General features: G+C 29.9%; 1 protein-coding gene across 2 annotated transcripts in view; it reads left to right on the top strand.

Moving 5' to 3' along the window:
* Positions 1 to 15000, top strand: part of LOC124424304 (cell wall protein DAN4-like) — a 134726-nt gene that overhangs the window by 118455 nt on the left and 1271 nt on the right. The window contains exon 5 of one of the 2 annotated variants that reach the window (XM_046963157.1): positions 9903 to 10468. The exons of the other annotated variant lie outside the window; for it this stretch is intronic. Within the exon in view, the coding sequence (XP_046819113.1) occupies positions 9903 to 9934 (32 nt within the window). The 3' untranslated portion in view covers positions 9935 to 10468. Of the gene's footprint in view, positions 1 to 9902; positions 10469 to 15000 lie in introns of those variants that run through there. 2 annotated transcript variants of the gene reach the window in all.

A 15000-nucleotide genomic window follows, 5' to 3' on the forward strand; every position in this document is an offset into this window, starting at 1 on the left:
TGTCTCTATCTCTATCGCTATCTCTATCTCTATCTCTATCTTTATCTCTCCTTCTCTTTCACTCTCTATTTTTCATCCCGACAGTCTCACTTTCGTTAGCTCTTTTTTTTTTCTTTTCTTCTTTTTCTTTTTTTTCTATCTCTTTTCTCTCCTTCTCTCTCTCTCTCTCTCTCTCCCTCCCTCTTGCTCTCTTCCAACAATAAAAAGCTGCAATAAATATACATGCACCTATGATAGTACTATGTATTATAAAAAATCTCTGCAACAATCCTTCCCTTTCGCTATACCGTCGCTAACACGACCTCCACACCCAAACCACCCCATACTCCCTCCCCCATCATCCGCCACCATCATAACGTCATCGCCATCGGCATCGCCACCGCTAAATAACACATACGAATTCACCTATTCTATTTTTAAAGATCATAATCGAAATAAAATTTTTATCGCAACTTTATTTTTATCGACAAGAATAAAGTGGAAAAATAAAAAGGATAAAAGGAGACAAAATAAATAAATAAAAAAAAAAAAAATAAATAAAAAAATAGAAAAGAAGGAACACGTGAAAGAAGAAAGAGAGAGAGAGAAAAAAAAAAGTAGAAAAATAAGAAGAAGAAAAATGACTTTGCGAAGCAAAAAGAGAGGAAACAAAACATTTTCATAATTTGTATATATGGTTATTTAAACATACGTAGAGAAAACAAATTGAAATAGGGGGTTGAATGGAGAGGTGATGGTAATTCGGGTGGGAAAGTGAAAATAAATATTTCAAATGAATATTTACCAGACGTGTAACCAAAAGTGTATTCATTTTCATACGCGCGAACGATCGCATTCGATATTATGAGGATATACATATATACATACATATATACGTGTATGTATGTGTTTATACATGTATCTAATTAAGTAACAACCTCTCTCAATTGATTAATAATTAATTAAAACGTTCGTTGATATTTTTTCGATGTAACAAATTTATAAACCGAACATGGCGAAATCCTGTTATTACGCGATAATCCTGTTTATACGTAATCGAAATATTTTTCTTACAGTGGTATAAATTCATTCGAAATTGAAAAATTGAAAAATTGAAAAAATAAAAGGCACGAGAGAAGAATTTTTAAAAGGAAAAAAGGAAAAAAGAAAAGAAAAAAAAAAGAAGAAGCAAAAAAAAAAAAAAGAAAGGAGTAGGGATTAGTAAAAGTAGGAAAAAAACAATTCAAACAATTTACAACGTTTTACAACGTTTCGCATTAACGCAAATCGCAATTTTAGGCGAGCTTATGAGCGCGTAAATGCGTCCACAAAAAGCCCTGAACTTTTGGTTTCTAAGTAATTCCAGAAAAATAATTAGAATCCCGTACGAATAAGCGCGACCTTCGTAACCTTTTGCCCCTTGACTTTCAACATATCGTAGTCGATACGCTAAAGTTCTTTCGTTAATGTACTTTTGACGAACACAGTTAAAAACAAGTTTCATGAGAGCCATGTGTACAATTAGTCACAAGGTCTAGGGATATTAATCATAATAATTCCAGCATACGATATAATCGTAATTTTTTTTTGCACTGAAATAAAGTATCAAGCTCGTGGTCCAAGGAAGAAACGACGAAAAAATTCATTTTACACGAAATAATGGTAACAAGTAAAATCTGTCTCATAGGGATGGTGGGGAAGGAGGGACAGGGGGGAGGGAACGTTGAACGGTGGATGATAGGTGGTGGAGGATTGGAGGAGAAAGAGGAGATAAAACATAGGAAAATACGGGAGGATAAAGGAGGAGGAGGAGGAGGAGGAGGAGGATGTGAAAGAGGAAAGGGTGGTTTGGCGGAACGATTTGGCGGAAGGTGGGCCAACGGAAGGGTGGGCAGAGGGAGTTACTAGGGGTATCGTTAAATCGATCGAAGGGCAGGGAAGCGCAACGATGTGAATGACAAAAGTGTTGGGAGTCGCATTTTCCATTTAAATCGATAGGATGTAACAACGTCACCGCGTGTCGTCACTGAAAATTAAATCGAAAAGTAGGACGCGCACCGGGGAAACGCTCTCGGCGAACATTCTCTCTCTCTCTCTCTCTCTCTCTGTCTCTCTCTCTGTCTCTGTCTCTCCCTCTTTCTCACTCTTTTACATCCTCTCTCTCTCTCTCTCTCTCTCTCTCTCTCTCTCTCTCTATCTCTATCTCTATCTCTTTATCTCTCTATCTCTCTCTCTTTCTCTCTCTCTCTCTCTCTCTCTGTTTCGTTCTCGCGTACGAGTTTGAATCCAACGGGGTTCCGAGCCACTTGCCACGCGAAGCTTCAACGATAATAAAAAAATATACGTAGACCTTTTCGGCACGAGCGTAAAATTTACATTTTGGCACTCGGACGGCTCGTTGCCTTTTCCACGCTTCGATTGCAGTTATGTTCGTAGATGGATAAACGTAGTAGTAGTATGTATGTAGGTATGTAGGTAGGTAGGTATATAGGTAGATAGGTAGATAGGTAGGTAGGGTGGATAAATAGGTAAGGTAGCTAAGTAGAAAATGAGCCAAGAAACTCAGAATTTCGATAATACTTGCCAAAATGAATGTGTGACGAAATACTTACCGATTGTAATCGATACGATCTGATCGATTCTTTTCCATCCCACCCCCGCCCCCTCGCGAAGAAATCCCTTTTGGTTTTTCCTTTTGTTTTCTTCTTCTTTTTTTTCTCTCTTTTTCTTCTTCTTCATTGCTCTCCATTTTTTCCTCTCTCTGTCTGTTTTCATTTCCTCTCGTTAAACGTTGAACGTTGGTTCTCATCGAGAATCGATCAATCATTAATAATAGTCAATAGGTTTTGTCTGTTGGATCTTTTTTCTATTGATAAAAATAAAATCATACAATAAAAATTTCATTTCCATTTCGATCGACCGCAAAGGCAATTTCTTATTACTTATTCTATTTTTTTTTGGTTTTTTTTTGCTTTTTTTTTGTTTGTTTGTTTGGTTTTTTCCTTTTTTTTTTTTTTTTTTTTTTTTTTTTAAGATAAAATACTTCAACTTTGAAGGAAAAGCAAATTTTCAAATTACTACGTTCCAATTATTTAATCTCGAGGAAAAAATCGCAGAAAGAATTAAAAATGAGGGAAGTAATGAAAATAAGGGAAAGGGGGGAGGCGGGGAGAGGCGAGAGAAAAAATAAAAAATAAAAATAAAAAAAAAAAAAAAAAAAGAAATAAAAAGTTATCCCAAACAGATCCCGTAAAAGAGTTAGCAGATGTGCGAATTCCTTTTTACGATCAGAAACTTTTGAACGCATTCTCCCTCGGTACCGTATATAACAAAGTAGAAAAGATTATTAGATCAGATCAAGGATTTGATCAATTTCAATATGTTACGTATAGCTACCTATGTAGTTACATACATGCATATCTATCTACCGACCTACCTACCTACCTACCTACCTACCTACCTACCTACCTACCTACCTACATATCTATCTACCTATCTAGCTACCTATCTACCTCTGTTCTTTGGATTCGACACTGCGTGAAAAGAGGAAGAAATATTTGCCCGTTGAAAGTAGGTACACGTTAAGGGATGACTTTGAAAATTCCGTGAAATATGAACTCTTTTAGAGAAAAATGATCCCTTGTATGGTCCATCGAACGCTCAGGTACTACCTACCTTCTTCTTTAAGGGAAAAGAAAGAAAGAAAGAAAGAAAGAAAGAAAGAAAAAAAAGAAAAAAAGAAAGAGTAAAAAAGGAAAAAAAAAAATAAGGGAAAGAAAAAGAAGAAGAAGGAAAAAAAACGGGAAGAAGATAAGATGGAAAGAAAGGATGAAAGAAGGAAAAAAAATAAAAAGCGATTGTTTCACGTGCATATCCTCTTGGCAAGATGGTGGATGAGACCTTCCAGAGAATCATCGGGCACGTCTCTTTCTTTTCTCTTTGAAAAAATATCCTTGTTTTAATGCTCACTTACGCCGCGTGTTTTTTCCACCAATTATTATTATTATTATTATTATTATTATTATTATTATTATTATTATTACGATGATTATCGATCATCTGGTACATGAGAGAGAGAGAGAGAGAGAGAGAGAGAGAGATGAAAATAGAAAAATAGAAGCAAAAAAAAAAAGAAAACACACAAAGGAAAGAAATGAGAATTTTTAAAGGCACAAACTTCGAAACTTTTTATTAGATCTAAATTAGATATTAAATAATATATGTTTATTTCATAATATAATAATTCAATCGTACCATTCCCGAGTGTCATTACTCGATATAATTAATATTCGATCGCGGTCAAATATTATCTAACGAGGTGAACTCAGTCCTCAGAAAATATTTTCTCTTTGTTATTGAACTTGACGATGTTTATATTTTCTTTTTTGTCACGCGAAGCATTTAAAAAGAAAAAAAAAAAGAAAAAAGAGAAAAATTGAAAGAAAGGAAGGAAGGAAAGAGAAAGAAAGAAAAAAAAAATAAAAAAAAGCGATTTCCATCAATCAAAGGAAACTAATTAAAATTAATCTATTCACTTCTATCTATGTATATATATCTCTACGCCTCTATAAATACACGGAACATTTATATTTAACACATTGCAAACAGATATATCGTTCGAGCTTATATTTGAGATATTACGTAGATAAATATATTAATGAGATTTATAATTCAAAATGAGAATTATAAAATAATGTGAAAAACTATTTAAAAATCTCTCTATATAAATATATATATATATATATATATATATATAAAACAAACAAACAAACAAACAAACAAAAGAACAAAAGAAAAAAAAAGAGAAACAAAAACAGAAGAAGAAGAAGAAGAAGAAGAAGAAGAAAATACATCAACTTTATCTTAATCGTTTAATTTCTTGTTCATCCTTTGATAATACATGAAAACATTTTCATCGGCTTTCGGGCAAATAATCATCGGGCATCGTTTTCTCATTGTTATCGTTTCGTTCGTGTTTCCTGTTGTATTTATTTTATCGGCTGTATTAACAGAGTTCAATTCGGTCTCGTTTCGTATTTCTATGTGCATTACGTATCTAACGAACACACAGACCGCTTTAAGTACTTACGTATCACAAGTATAGATCTCAAGAGAGATCAATTGTTATTTCGAAAGATCACTCGTTCGACGATTTTCCCAGAACAAGTTATTTGGGAAATGCTCGTACACTGGTTGAACCAGTTGATCACATCTAATGTATCTAGCACATACCGAAACAAACACCTATACATATACATATATATATATATATATATATATATATATATATATAAATACACATATATATGTAGGATCTTACATGTATTTACATACGTATATATATAGATGTAGAAAATTGCAGATATATGTACATGTTTGTAGATGTATATATGTATAATCTATGTACATGTATATAACTTCGCATGCATTAACGCGAATCTAAAGCAACGGATCGTATGGCGATCGATCCACGGAAAGGAATACCGACAGCGTTCGTTCTCTGAAATCTTCGAGGGGTTATCGATAACATATGCACCACGTCCAATGTACATAGGTACCTACGTGAGAATATTTCGACCTGATTCTGGCGTCTACACGGTACCGTTTTCAGCATTATTCGTTCTATAATCCATATCATATATATATATATATATATATATATATACATATATATATATCACATATATATATATATATATATGTATGTATAAAACATCATATATATGTGAGTGACATATATATAATATATGTATATGATATGGTATATATGTATGTATATATGATATGATATGATATATATATATATATATATATCCGTGTGTATGTGAGTTAGGTCTATATATAAGTGTGAATACATATAAAATATTTCATCTAAAATAAATACATTCGATAGAGAACAAGTTGACGTTCGTAAAAACTATTTCCATCACTTTTTGCTTTTCCTGTTTTCAAATGAATACATAGATGTATACATATATACATGAATATATGTATATCTATGTAATCTTTGATTACTCGACTTGAATCTTCGTCTATGTTGAGTCCTAAGAAAGCTCCTGTATCAACAAACTTCTATTTTATCACTTTCACAAATGTACAAAATCGTTAACGAGGAGTCTAAGTTTAAGATGGAAGAGGGAAGAAGGATGAGGAGGAGAGAGGAGGTTATAAAAAAAAAGTTTTATCTAACGTTTTTACATTTTTAATATTTTACCGGTATATAATATATTGTTCCTATGCATGCGTAGACGTTATACGTTAATAAACGAATGCACGCATATAAATAGTTATGGTTCATCTAAAACTTTCGCAAAGGTAAATGTTGAAAAATCAAAAATTGTTTGAAAGCACGTGCGGTTAGGAGAGTATGTTTCAACGCAAACTTTTTTCTCGCTTTTTAAAAAAGATTTTTCTTTTTCTTTTTTTTTTTCTTTTTTCTTTTTTTAATTTTCTCCCTTCCTTCCTTTCCCCCTGCCACCACACCCCCTCCCCTCTCCTCCTCTCCTCCTCATCGCAAAAAATAAGTTTCCCTACAATTTTATTTATATTTACTAGGATTTTATTCAATACAGGAGAGGTTTAAATAAATACTATATATATTTATATATATATATATATATGGATTCTACATAAATACATTTATACGCGTGTATCGTCGATGATACTTTCATGCGAATCACACGTTATTGGGTAAACTTTTTTTTTTCTTCTTTCTATTTGTTTTTCCATATAAAAAAAATATTTCGAATGGACAGATAGGAGTATATACATATTTACATATATACATATACATATATGTATATATATATATATGTATACATATATATATATATATATATATATATATATATATATATGTTGTATACCTATTACAAATCTCGTTTATTCTTTTATTATTTTCAGAATTTCAAAAAAATATCAATTCAAATATACAAATGCAGTTCAACACTTACTAAATAACCCCATTAATCTTCTCGGTAGGTGACTTTATTCCATTCGAAATTGTTACCACAAAATCTGTGAGAGAAAGACATAGAGGGGGAAAGAGAGGAAGAGAGAGAGAGAGAGAGAGAGAGAGAGAGAGAGAGGATGGAAAACAGGGAGAGAGAGAGAGAGAGAGAGAATATAAACTCTGGCGTAAATAATCTCTTACGTACATACGTACGTATGCTATTTCACAAACTTTTCTAATTAAGAGGCAAAAGAAACAATATATGTGTATGCATATACAAGAGATAGAGATAAAGAGAAAGAGAGAAAGGTAGAGAGATTTAGATCTATGCAGTATTTAATAAAAGAAAAAAAGAGAAAGTGGAGAAAAAAAAAGAAAAAGAAAAAGAAAAGGAACAAAAAGAAAGTAGAAGGAGAAGATGCGTAAATAGATGTTAAAAATGAAAACAAGAAGAAGCGTATATTAATCCGAGCGTCATAACGATTTAAATTCTAATTTTTTATGGATAAAAATATCTACTGTCATAAGAAAAAAAAAAAAAACAAAAAAAAAAAAACAAAAAAAAACACCAAAAAAAAAGAAGAAAAAAAAATCCAGAACGTATGTGTTTTTTTTCTTTTTTTTTTTCTTTTTTTGTTTTTTTTTTTTGTTTTTTTTGTTTTCAACAGCACATGCTACCCTTTAAATTATAAATCATATCGTAAATTAATCTCGGTTATAAATAAAATTATGAATTTATTTTTAATTACCAAAATTAATTCAGAAGTAATACAGAAAAATATACTTTTCCTTGTATTTTATTTTCTTAAGAAAGAAATATTGGAAATTGAATGTATTTAAGCATCGACAACGTGGCACATCGATCCTGAATAATAAAAATACAAATAAGATTAAGAATAAGAATAAGAATAAGAATAAGAATAAGAATGAGAAAAGAGAAAGAAGAAAAAATAAGAAGAAAGGAAGAAAGGAAAAGGAAAATAGAAAGGAAAGAAAAAAATCATGGGGCAAAATATTTGAAAAATTAAAAAGGAAAAGAAAAATAAAAAGAAGAAGAAGAAGAATGATTTACCGATCAAAAGGAAAGAGACTTTAAAAGCCGTGACTTTGGAAGAGTAGAAAAACTATGGCATAAGAAAATTTTCCCTCCTTCCTCCAGGATCGATCCCGAGAGGACTACTCTCGAACAGTTCTCGCAAAGTTTTCTCTGCGGATAAAGAATAAAGATAATCACGTCAGGCTATCGTGTATGTATATTTGATCTTCGACGATAATATCGTTGAAAGTTTTCTAGGTAAATGAGAGAGAAAGAGAAAGAGAGAAAGAAAGAGAGAGAGAGAGAGAGAGAGAGAGAAGCAGAAGAAGAAGAAGAGTTTCCAATGACTTTTCGACTTAAGAAATTTTATGTTACTCTTAATTTCTATCCTTTTCTATCCATTTTCTCTCTCTCTCTCTCTCTCTCTCTCTCTCTCTCTCTTTTAAAGAAAAAAAAAGAAATATATGAAACAAATGCAAGCTCCTTGTTTTCTTGTTATTTTTTGAAAAAAAAAATCCATCTACATAATGGATGCATAAAGACAACAACAAAGTGAAACGCAAAACGAGTATCTTATTTTTCATCGTGTTTTTTCTTCTTCTTCTTCCTTTTTTTTTTCTTTTTTTTTTTTTTTTTTTTTTTTTTTTTTTTTTTTTTTTTTTTAAATGAGTATACATCCATGCGCACTGATATACAATGATAGAGTAACGTTACTAGATATTTAAAATATCTCTTGAATGATATATCTTGTGGTATATAAAATTGTTGTTGATCGTTTTAGAGAATGTCAAGATTTTTTCTATTTTTTTTCTTTTTTTCTATTTTTTCTTCTTTTTTTTAAGAAAATGATTAGTATTTATTAATTTATGAAAGTATAACGAAAAAAAACTTATAGATGATAATAAATGATATAATAATCATTGATTTGATATTCTTTTAATTAAAATATACAGACACACACACACACACACACACATACGGAGAGAAACACCATTCGTTTCGTTTTAGAATTAACTCTTGTCTACTTCTTCATTTATCGTCTGTCAATTTTTCCATCGAGAATATAATGTGTATCATATAATATACATACATACATATATATATATATATATATATATATATATATATATATTACGTCACGTACTCTAGTAAAATTCTATATAGTATATGTAGTTCATTTTGTTCCTTTTTGTTTTTTTTTTTTTTTTTCCTTATTAAATTGAAGTCATAGTGCGTTTTATTAATAAATTTAATGCATTGTAACAATTATTATATTGCAAATGTTTATCCAAAATTCAAATGTATAACCAGATATTGTAAACTCACAATCCCATTTCCCATACCCAATACCCCACCACCTCTGTCCCTCTACTTCGAACATTTATAAATACGTAATATATAATGCGTATGTTAATATTATACGCTATATTATACACACACAAATACGTTATCATTCTCTCGAGATATAAAGGCATGTTTTTTAATGTTTGGAAAATAAATATATATATATATATATATATATACATATATATTAGCGAGAAATTTTATGAAAGACTTTTAAATCGTAAATTTTTTTCATCGATTCAATCGATCGGGTTTTCAATCTCGTCGGATCTTGAAAAGGCAAGAAAAAAGAGAAAAAGCTTTTAATTACGAATGAGGTCAATCGTAAGATCACGTATTCATTAACCGTAACTCGAACGTTTGTTTCAAGTTAAAGTTTCTAAATTTGTTTGGTTTCGTTGATTAGTACGTAACCATTTTCACTATGATTGCACATAATTTCTCTCTCTCTCTCTCTCTCTCTCTCTCTCTCTCTCTCTCTCTCTCTCTCTCTTTCTCATTCTCTTTATTTAATTATCTATATATTTTTCTTTGTTTAAGTTATACGTATACAACGAGCAGATATTTATTTATTCTTTGTTATCTTCACAGGAATAAGCTCGTTTGGAGTCAAAGATAAATAGATACAAAATATGAGAGAGAGAGAGAGAGAGAGAAAGAGAGAGAGAAAGAGAGAAAGAGAGATGGGAGAAGGGGAAACAGACTTTAGAAATTTATACGACTAATCTCAACGCATCTTTTCGAAGTTCCACGAGAGATCCACATGCTTCGAACTTCCTGGGCTTAATAATTCAAGAACCTCCGTCCCATTTTCCCACACAGTTACGGTTGCATTTAATTAACATTCAAGAGAACATCGGGAATAAGGTCTTAGATACGTTCGTTCTAAATCCTATACGAATGATAGAACGAATAATTGAGAAATATCGAACAAACACGATAAAAGTTTACCGATAAATCGATGGAAATTCAATTTCCACAGATTTTCTAATTCGATCTAACTTGAATTGAATTGAATTCAAATTGAAGATCTTTCATGGAAATAATAGTACGTGCGTGCGTGTGTGTGTGCGTGTGTGCGTGTGTGTATGTGTGTATGTGCATGTATGTGCGTGTATGTGTGTTAGTCAGTGATGATATTATCATAGTTATGTAATATTAAAATATTGTAAAATAATTATTTATGTCGTTCGCTTTTTGGATTTATTTTTTCTTCAAGAGAAAAAAAAAAAAATAAGACCTCGTATTTTCATTATTAATGACATTTATACTATTGGCTAAATTAATTATTACGATTGTTATCGTTTATTATGAAAATATCTTTTAACAATATGTTGTTTTAGATATTAAAAGACATATTTTCTTTTTTTCTTTCGCACGACCATTCCTAAAAATTTTTTCTTTTTTTTCTTTTTTTCCCCCTTAATAATATCTTTACATTAATCTTTCTTCGTGCTTGTCCATTATAGAAATATAATTATATAATTTTTTTTTCTTTTATAAATAATTAATTAATATATTTCATATAACTTTCAGAATATGATTAAATGATCGTCCATAATTTGGAATATCTCAAAACGAAAATTGCATACATATATATATATATATATATATATATATATATATATATATATATATATATATATATATGTATGTATGTATGTAGGACTTAGATTATTCTGCTTTCATAATCCCTATAAACTTTTTTCCAATATCGAAATAATAAGTATATAAATTATTCAAAAATAATTTCTATGTAAATAAATCACATATGCAATCTTCATTATCAAAATATCAATTATATGTTTCCCAACATTACGATCTGTACTTGTAATAATAATCTTCGGCATGTCTTAAAAAAAAAAAAAAAAAAAAAAAAAAAAAAAACAAAAAGAAAGAAAGGAAAAAAAGAAAGAAAAAAAGAAGAAGAAAAGGATTTTCTTCGATGATTCAATTTAATAATAATCTCGAGAAAAAAATCAACGAACAACAATCTTCTCAATCGATTGAAAGTAATAAAAATCTGTGTATGTTACTTTTATCGAAATAAATTTATGTCGTAATAATAATCAAATAATAATATAGGAAATTTGATTCGTTGAAAATTGTTTTTTATCGTACCATTATCCCAAATATTCCTTGTATCCGAAGCATATATATATATATATTTCTATATATATATATATATTTGTATTAATCCAGATAATCGAAATTCTATAATACTCTATAATTCTTTAATATTGAGATATTAAAAGACCTCCTTTTGGTGAACTCTGAATTATCAAAATCATATTAAAGAGAATCTAATAAAGGGAAGAAAATTGATTAAAAAAAAAAAAAAAAAAAAGAAAGAAAAAAAAATTAACAAACAAATATATATAAAAGAAGAAAAAAATTATCAAACTGTATCGATAAAGCGATTAAAAAAAAAAGAAAATATATATATATATTGTCAATGATAATAAATTGTTTATCTGTGGGTGATATATAAAATAAGCGTATTATGAAAGTTTATTAAAAAGGGAAAAAAGAAGAAAAAAAAACGTCAATTAACAAGTCAAGTTCAATTGAAACGGAGTAACCAATTTCCACATATTCAGTATTCCTGGATTATTTGTGTTGTGTGTTTCGCAAAGAACTTTGCAGATCGGAAATTAAAATATACGAAGGAGAGAGAGAGAGAGAGAGAGAGAGAGAGAGAGAGAGAGATAACGTTTTGTATTTGCAGATAATCTGCATGAAAAAAAAAAAAGGAAAAACAAAGAAAAAGAGGGACACAAAGAGAGAGAGAGAGAGAGAGAGAGAGAGAGAGAGAGATAATTTATTTTTCATTCAACTTTTTTTCCTAACGAACGAACAAACACTAAACAACGTAATTGTCATCATTGTATGAAAAATGAATCATTCGTCAGACAAATATTAGTTTGAGCGTAGTTTTCAAAAATCCAGTGCTCTGATTGACTTATCACTCGGATCGCGTTTACCTTCTCAATTTCAAACAAAAAAATTAAAAGAGAGAGAGAGAGAGAGAAAACGAAGAACATTTGTTTCATCGATAATTTATATTTTTCTACCTGCTTCACGAAATATATTGAAGAATAAAAAGGACTAACATCGAGTCATATTTTTATCATCTTCATCATCATCATCATCATCATCATCATCATTATTATTATTATTATTATTATTATTATTATTATTATTATTATTATCATCTCCTTTATTATCGTCATTGTTGTTATTATTATATATGCTGTTGTTGTTATATATGATAGTGTTGTTGATTTGTCGTTCGTTCTTTTCCTTTATCTCTTCCTTTCCTTCTTGTTTCTTTATTTCTTTCTTTTTTCTTTTTTTTTTTTTTTTTTCTTTTTTTCCTTGCAATTTAATCGTTCCAAACAACAAACAATACGCTCGTTTAAATCTCGGCGATCCATGAGAAAGGTGTTTTTTTTTTTTTGGTTTTTTTCATTTTTTGAAAAGATACAGAGAGAGAGAGAGGGAGAGAGAGAGAGAAAGAAATGAAAAATAACTCGTTGTGTTGGGCCAAGTCTTTCATCTCGATAATGGCCGTGAAAAAAATATAACGTCGAAGCCACCACGGGTAATAGCGGTCTACTACAGAACACAAAGAGTTTGATTTTATACGTGGGTGAACGACACAACCCAAACTTCACTTTTACCATCGCGATATTGCTATTTTGCTTACTCGCATAGGATTCTCTCTCTCTCTCTCTCTCTCTCTCTCTATATATATATATATATATATATATATATATATATATATATCTCCCTCTATTAGTCGATCTATTATGTAAAGACGATTACAAAGTTCGCTATTTTTTCTGATTTACATATTGATGAGCATTTCCTTTCACAAGTCTCGCATTGATAAGCGCCAAAGAAAAACAAGCTTTTTCTATGTATGTATCTACGTATGTACGTATGTATAAATGTATATATATATATATATATATATATATATATATATACACATATATATATATAATGTTTGTATATGTATGTATGTATATATGTCAGCATCCAATTTTCGTTCGATAAATTTGCAATTTAATGGCGCGAATCGTCGTCATCCGGTGTCCCCGTGTATTTCACGCGCGTACCGACCAACTAGAAGTAAAAGAAAAAACAAAAAAAGAAAAAAAAGAAAAAAAAGAAAAGAAAGAAAGAAAATGAAAAGAGGAGGAGAAATTAGAAAGCAAAAAAAGGAAAAGATATGAAAAGAAAAGAGAAGAAATAAAAAATCAACACACGAGCTCGCGCGCGCGCGCATATACTCACGTAAAATATAAATATTATCTTCTCTACTCTCTTCTCTTCTCTGAAATGGCATATATCATTGTATTTTACTTGTTATATGTTGTCTCGTACTCACGAAAGGAACGAATATTATATATTTGTTTTTTCTTTTTCTCTTTCTTTTTTTTTTCTATTTTCTATTCGGTTTTTTGTTTCTATTCCTTTTTGTTTCTTTGCTTTCTTCTTCTTCTTCTTCTTCTTCTTTTTTATCCCCGTTTTGAAAAACTTTTTTACACCACGAACAATAATATTTTTAATTGTATAATGTTTACAACGACGTATAACATATGTGCATTAAGAATTTGTCACGTTTTTAACGACAAAAACGAAATGTCAAATCATTTTGATAACTTCATTTATGCATCTCTATCGTATTTCGATATAATAATTTAATTGCGATATATTATTACGTATGTGTAAATGCGCGCTTATACATGCCCATTATAACTTAAATCGGTAAGTGGTATAATACATTTGTATAATGTTATGTAATATATGTATGTGTGTGTGTAAATTCTATGAATTTGTTATATGTATGAGTAATATATACAATGAATAATGTGTGCACATACATAGTAGAGAAGCGCATACACGCGTTACGGTGGAAATAATGCATGTAATTAAAGTTTTATATTATCGGAGCTCTTCATTCGTCTCTGCACATAATTACACGTTTAAATATATTATATAAATAGTACATAAATAAACGACGGGCTAGATTACTACTACTCTGTACACTATGAAAATCTAAATATCGATGTTTATACAAATATCATAATCGTTTCCAGTGAGGCATTGTTCGAAAGTTATACAAAGTTTTGTAATTAGCTGGTGAATATATTAAGAACGTTTTATCATTATTTAATATAATATTTCACCATGCATATCAAACCGATAGACGCGAGAAATTTACAAAAAACAAATATTTTTTTTCTTCTGATCTCAATAGAACATCTTTTTTGTATCCATCTTTATCTAATTTTCTTTTATCCTCGTACTAATTTGTAATATGTTATTAGAAAATGAGACATGTTAATTATGTATACCATATGTACATCCTAGGTCGATAAAGAAGAAATCTGACGTTATACTCGAACGATAAAAGAATTTATTCCTGTCGATAAATTTATTGAGGTTCTACATTACCGACACTATCGACGTATTTCCCTATATTACCGACGTACAGTCGATAATTTAAATAATAAAAGCGATAATCGTCTAAGTACATGGCGTTAAATCCTAAGACGTTAAAAAAATAAAAGGAAACGTTTGTCTCTTATGCCTGAGAGAGAATAAATATCGTAAATTCCGACCCCTGAATGGAATTAAATACTGTTAAAATATTACACTTTGACTATCGTTCCGAAAA

Source organism: Vespa crabro, chromosome 5, assembly GCF_910589235.1.
Source record: "Vespa crabro chromosome 5, iyVesCrab1.2, whole genome shotgun sequence".
Classification (NCBI taxonomy): domain Eukaryota; kingdom Metazoa; phylum Arthropoda; class Insecta; order Hymenoptera; family Vespidae; genus Vespa; species Vespa crabro.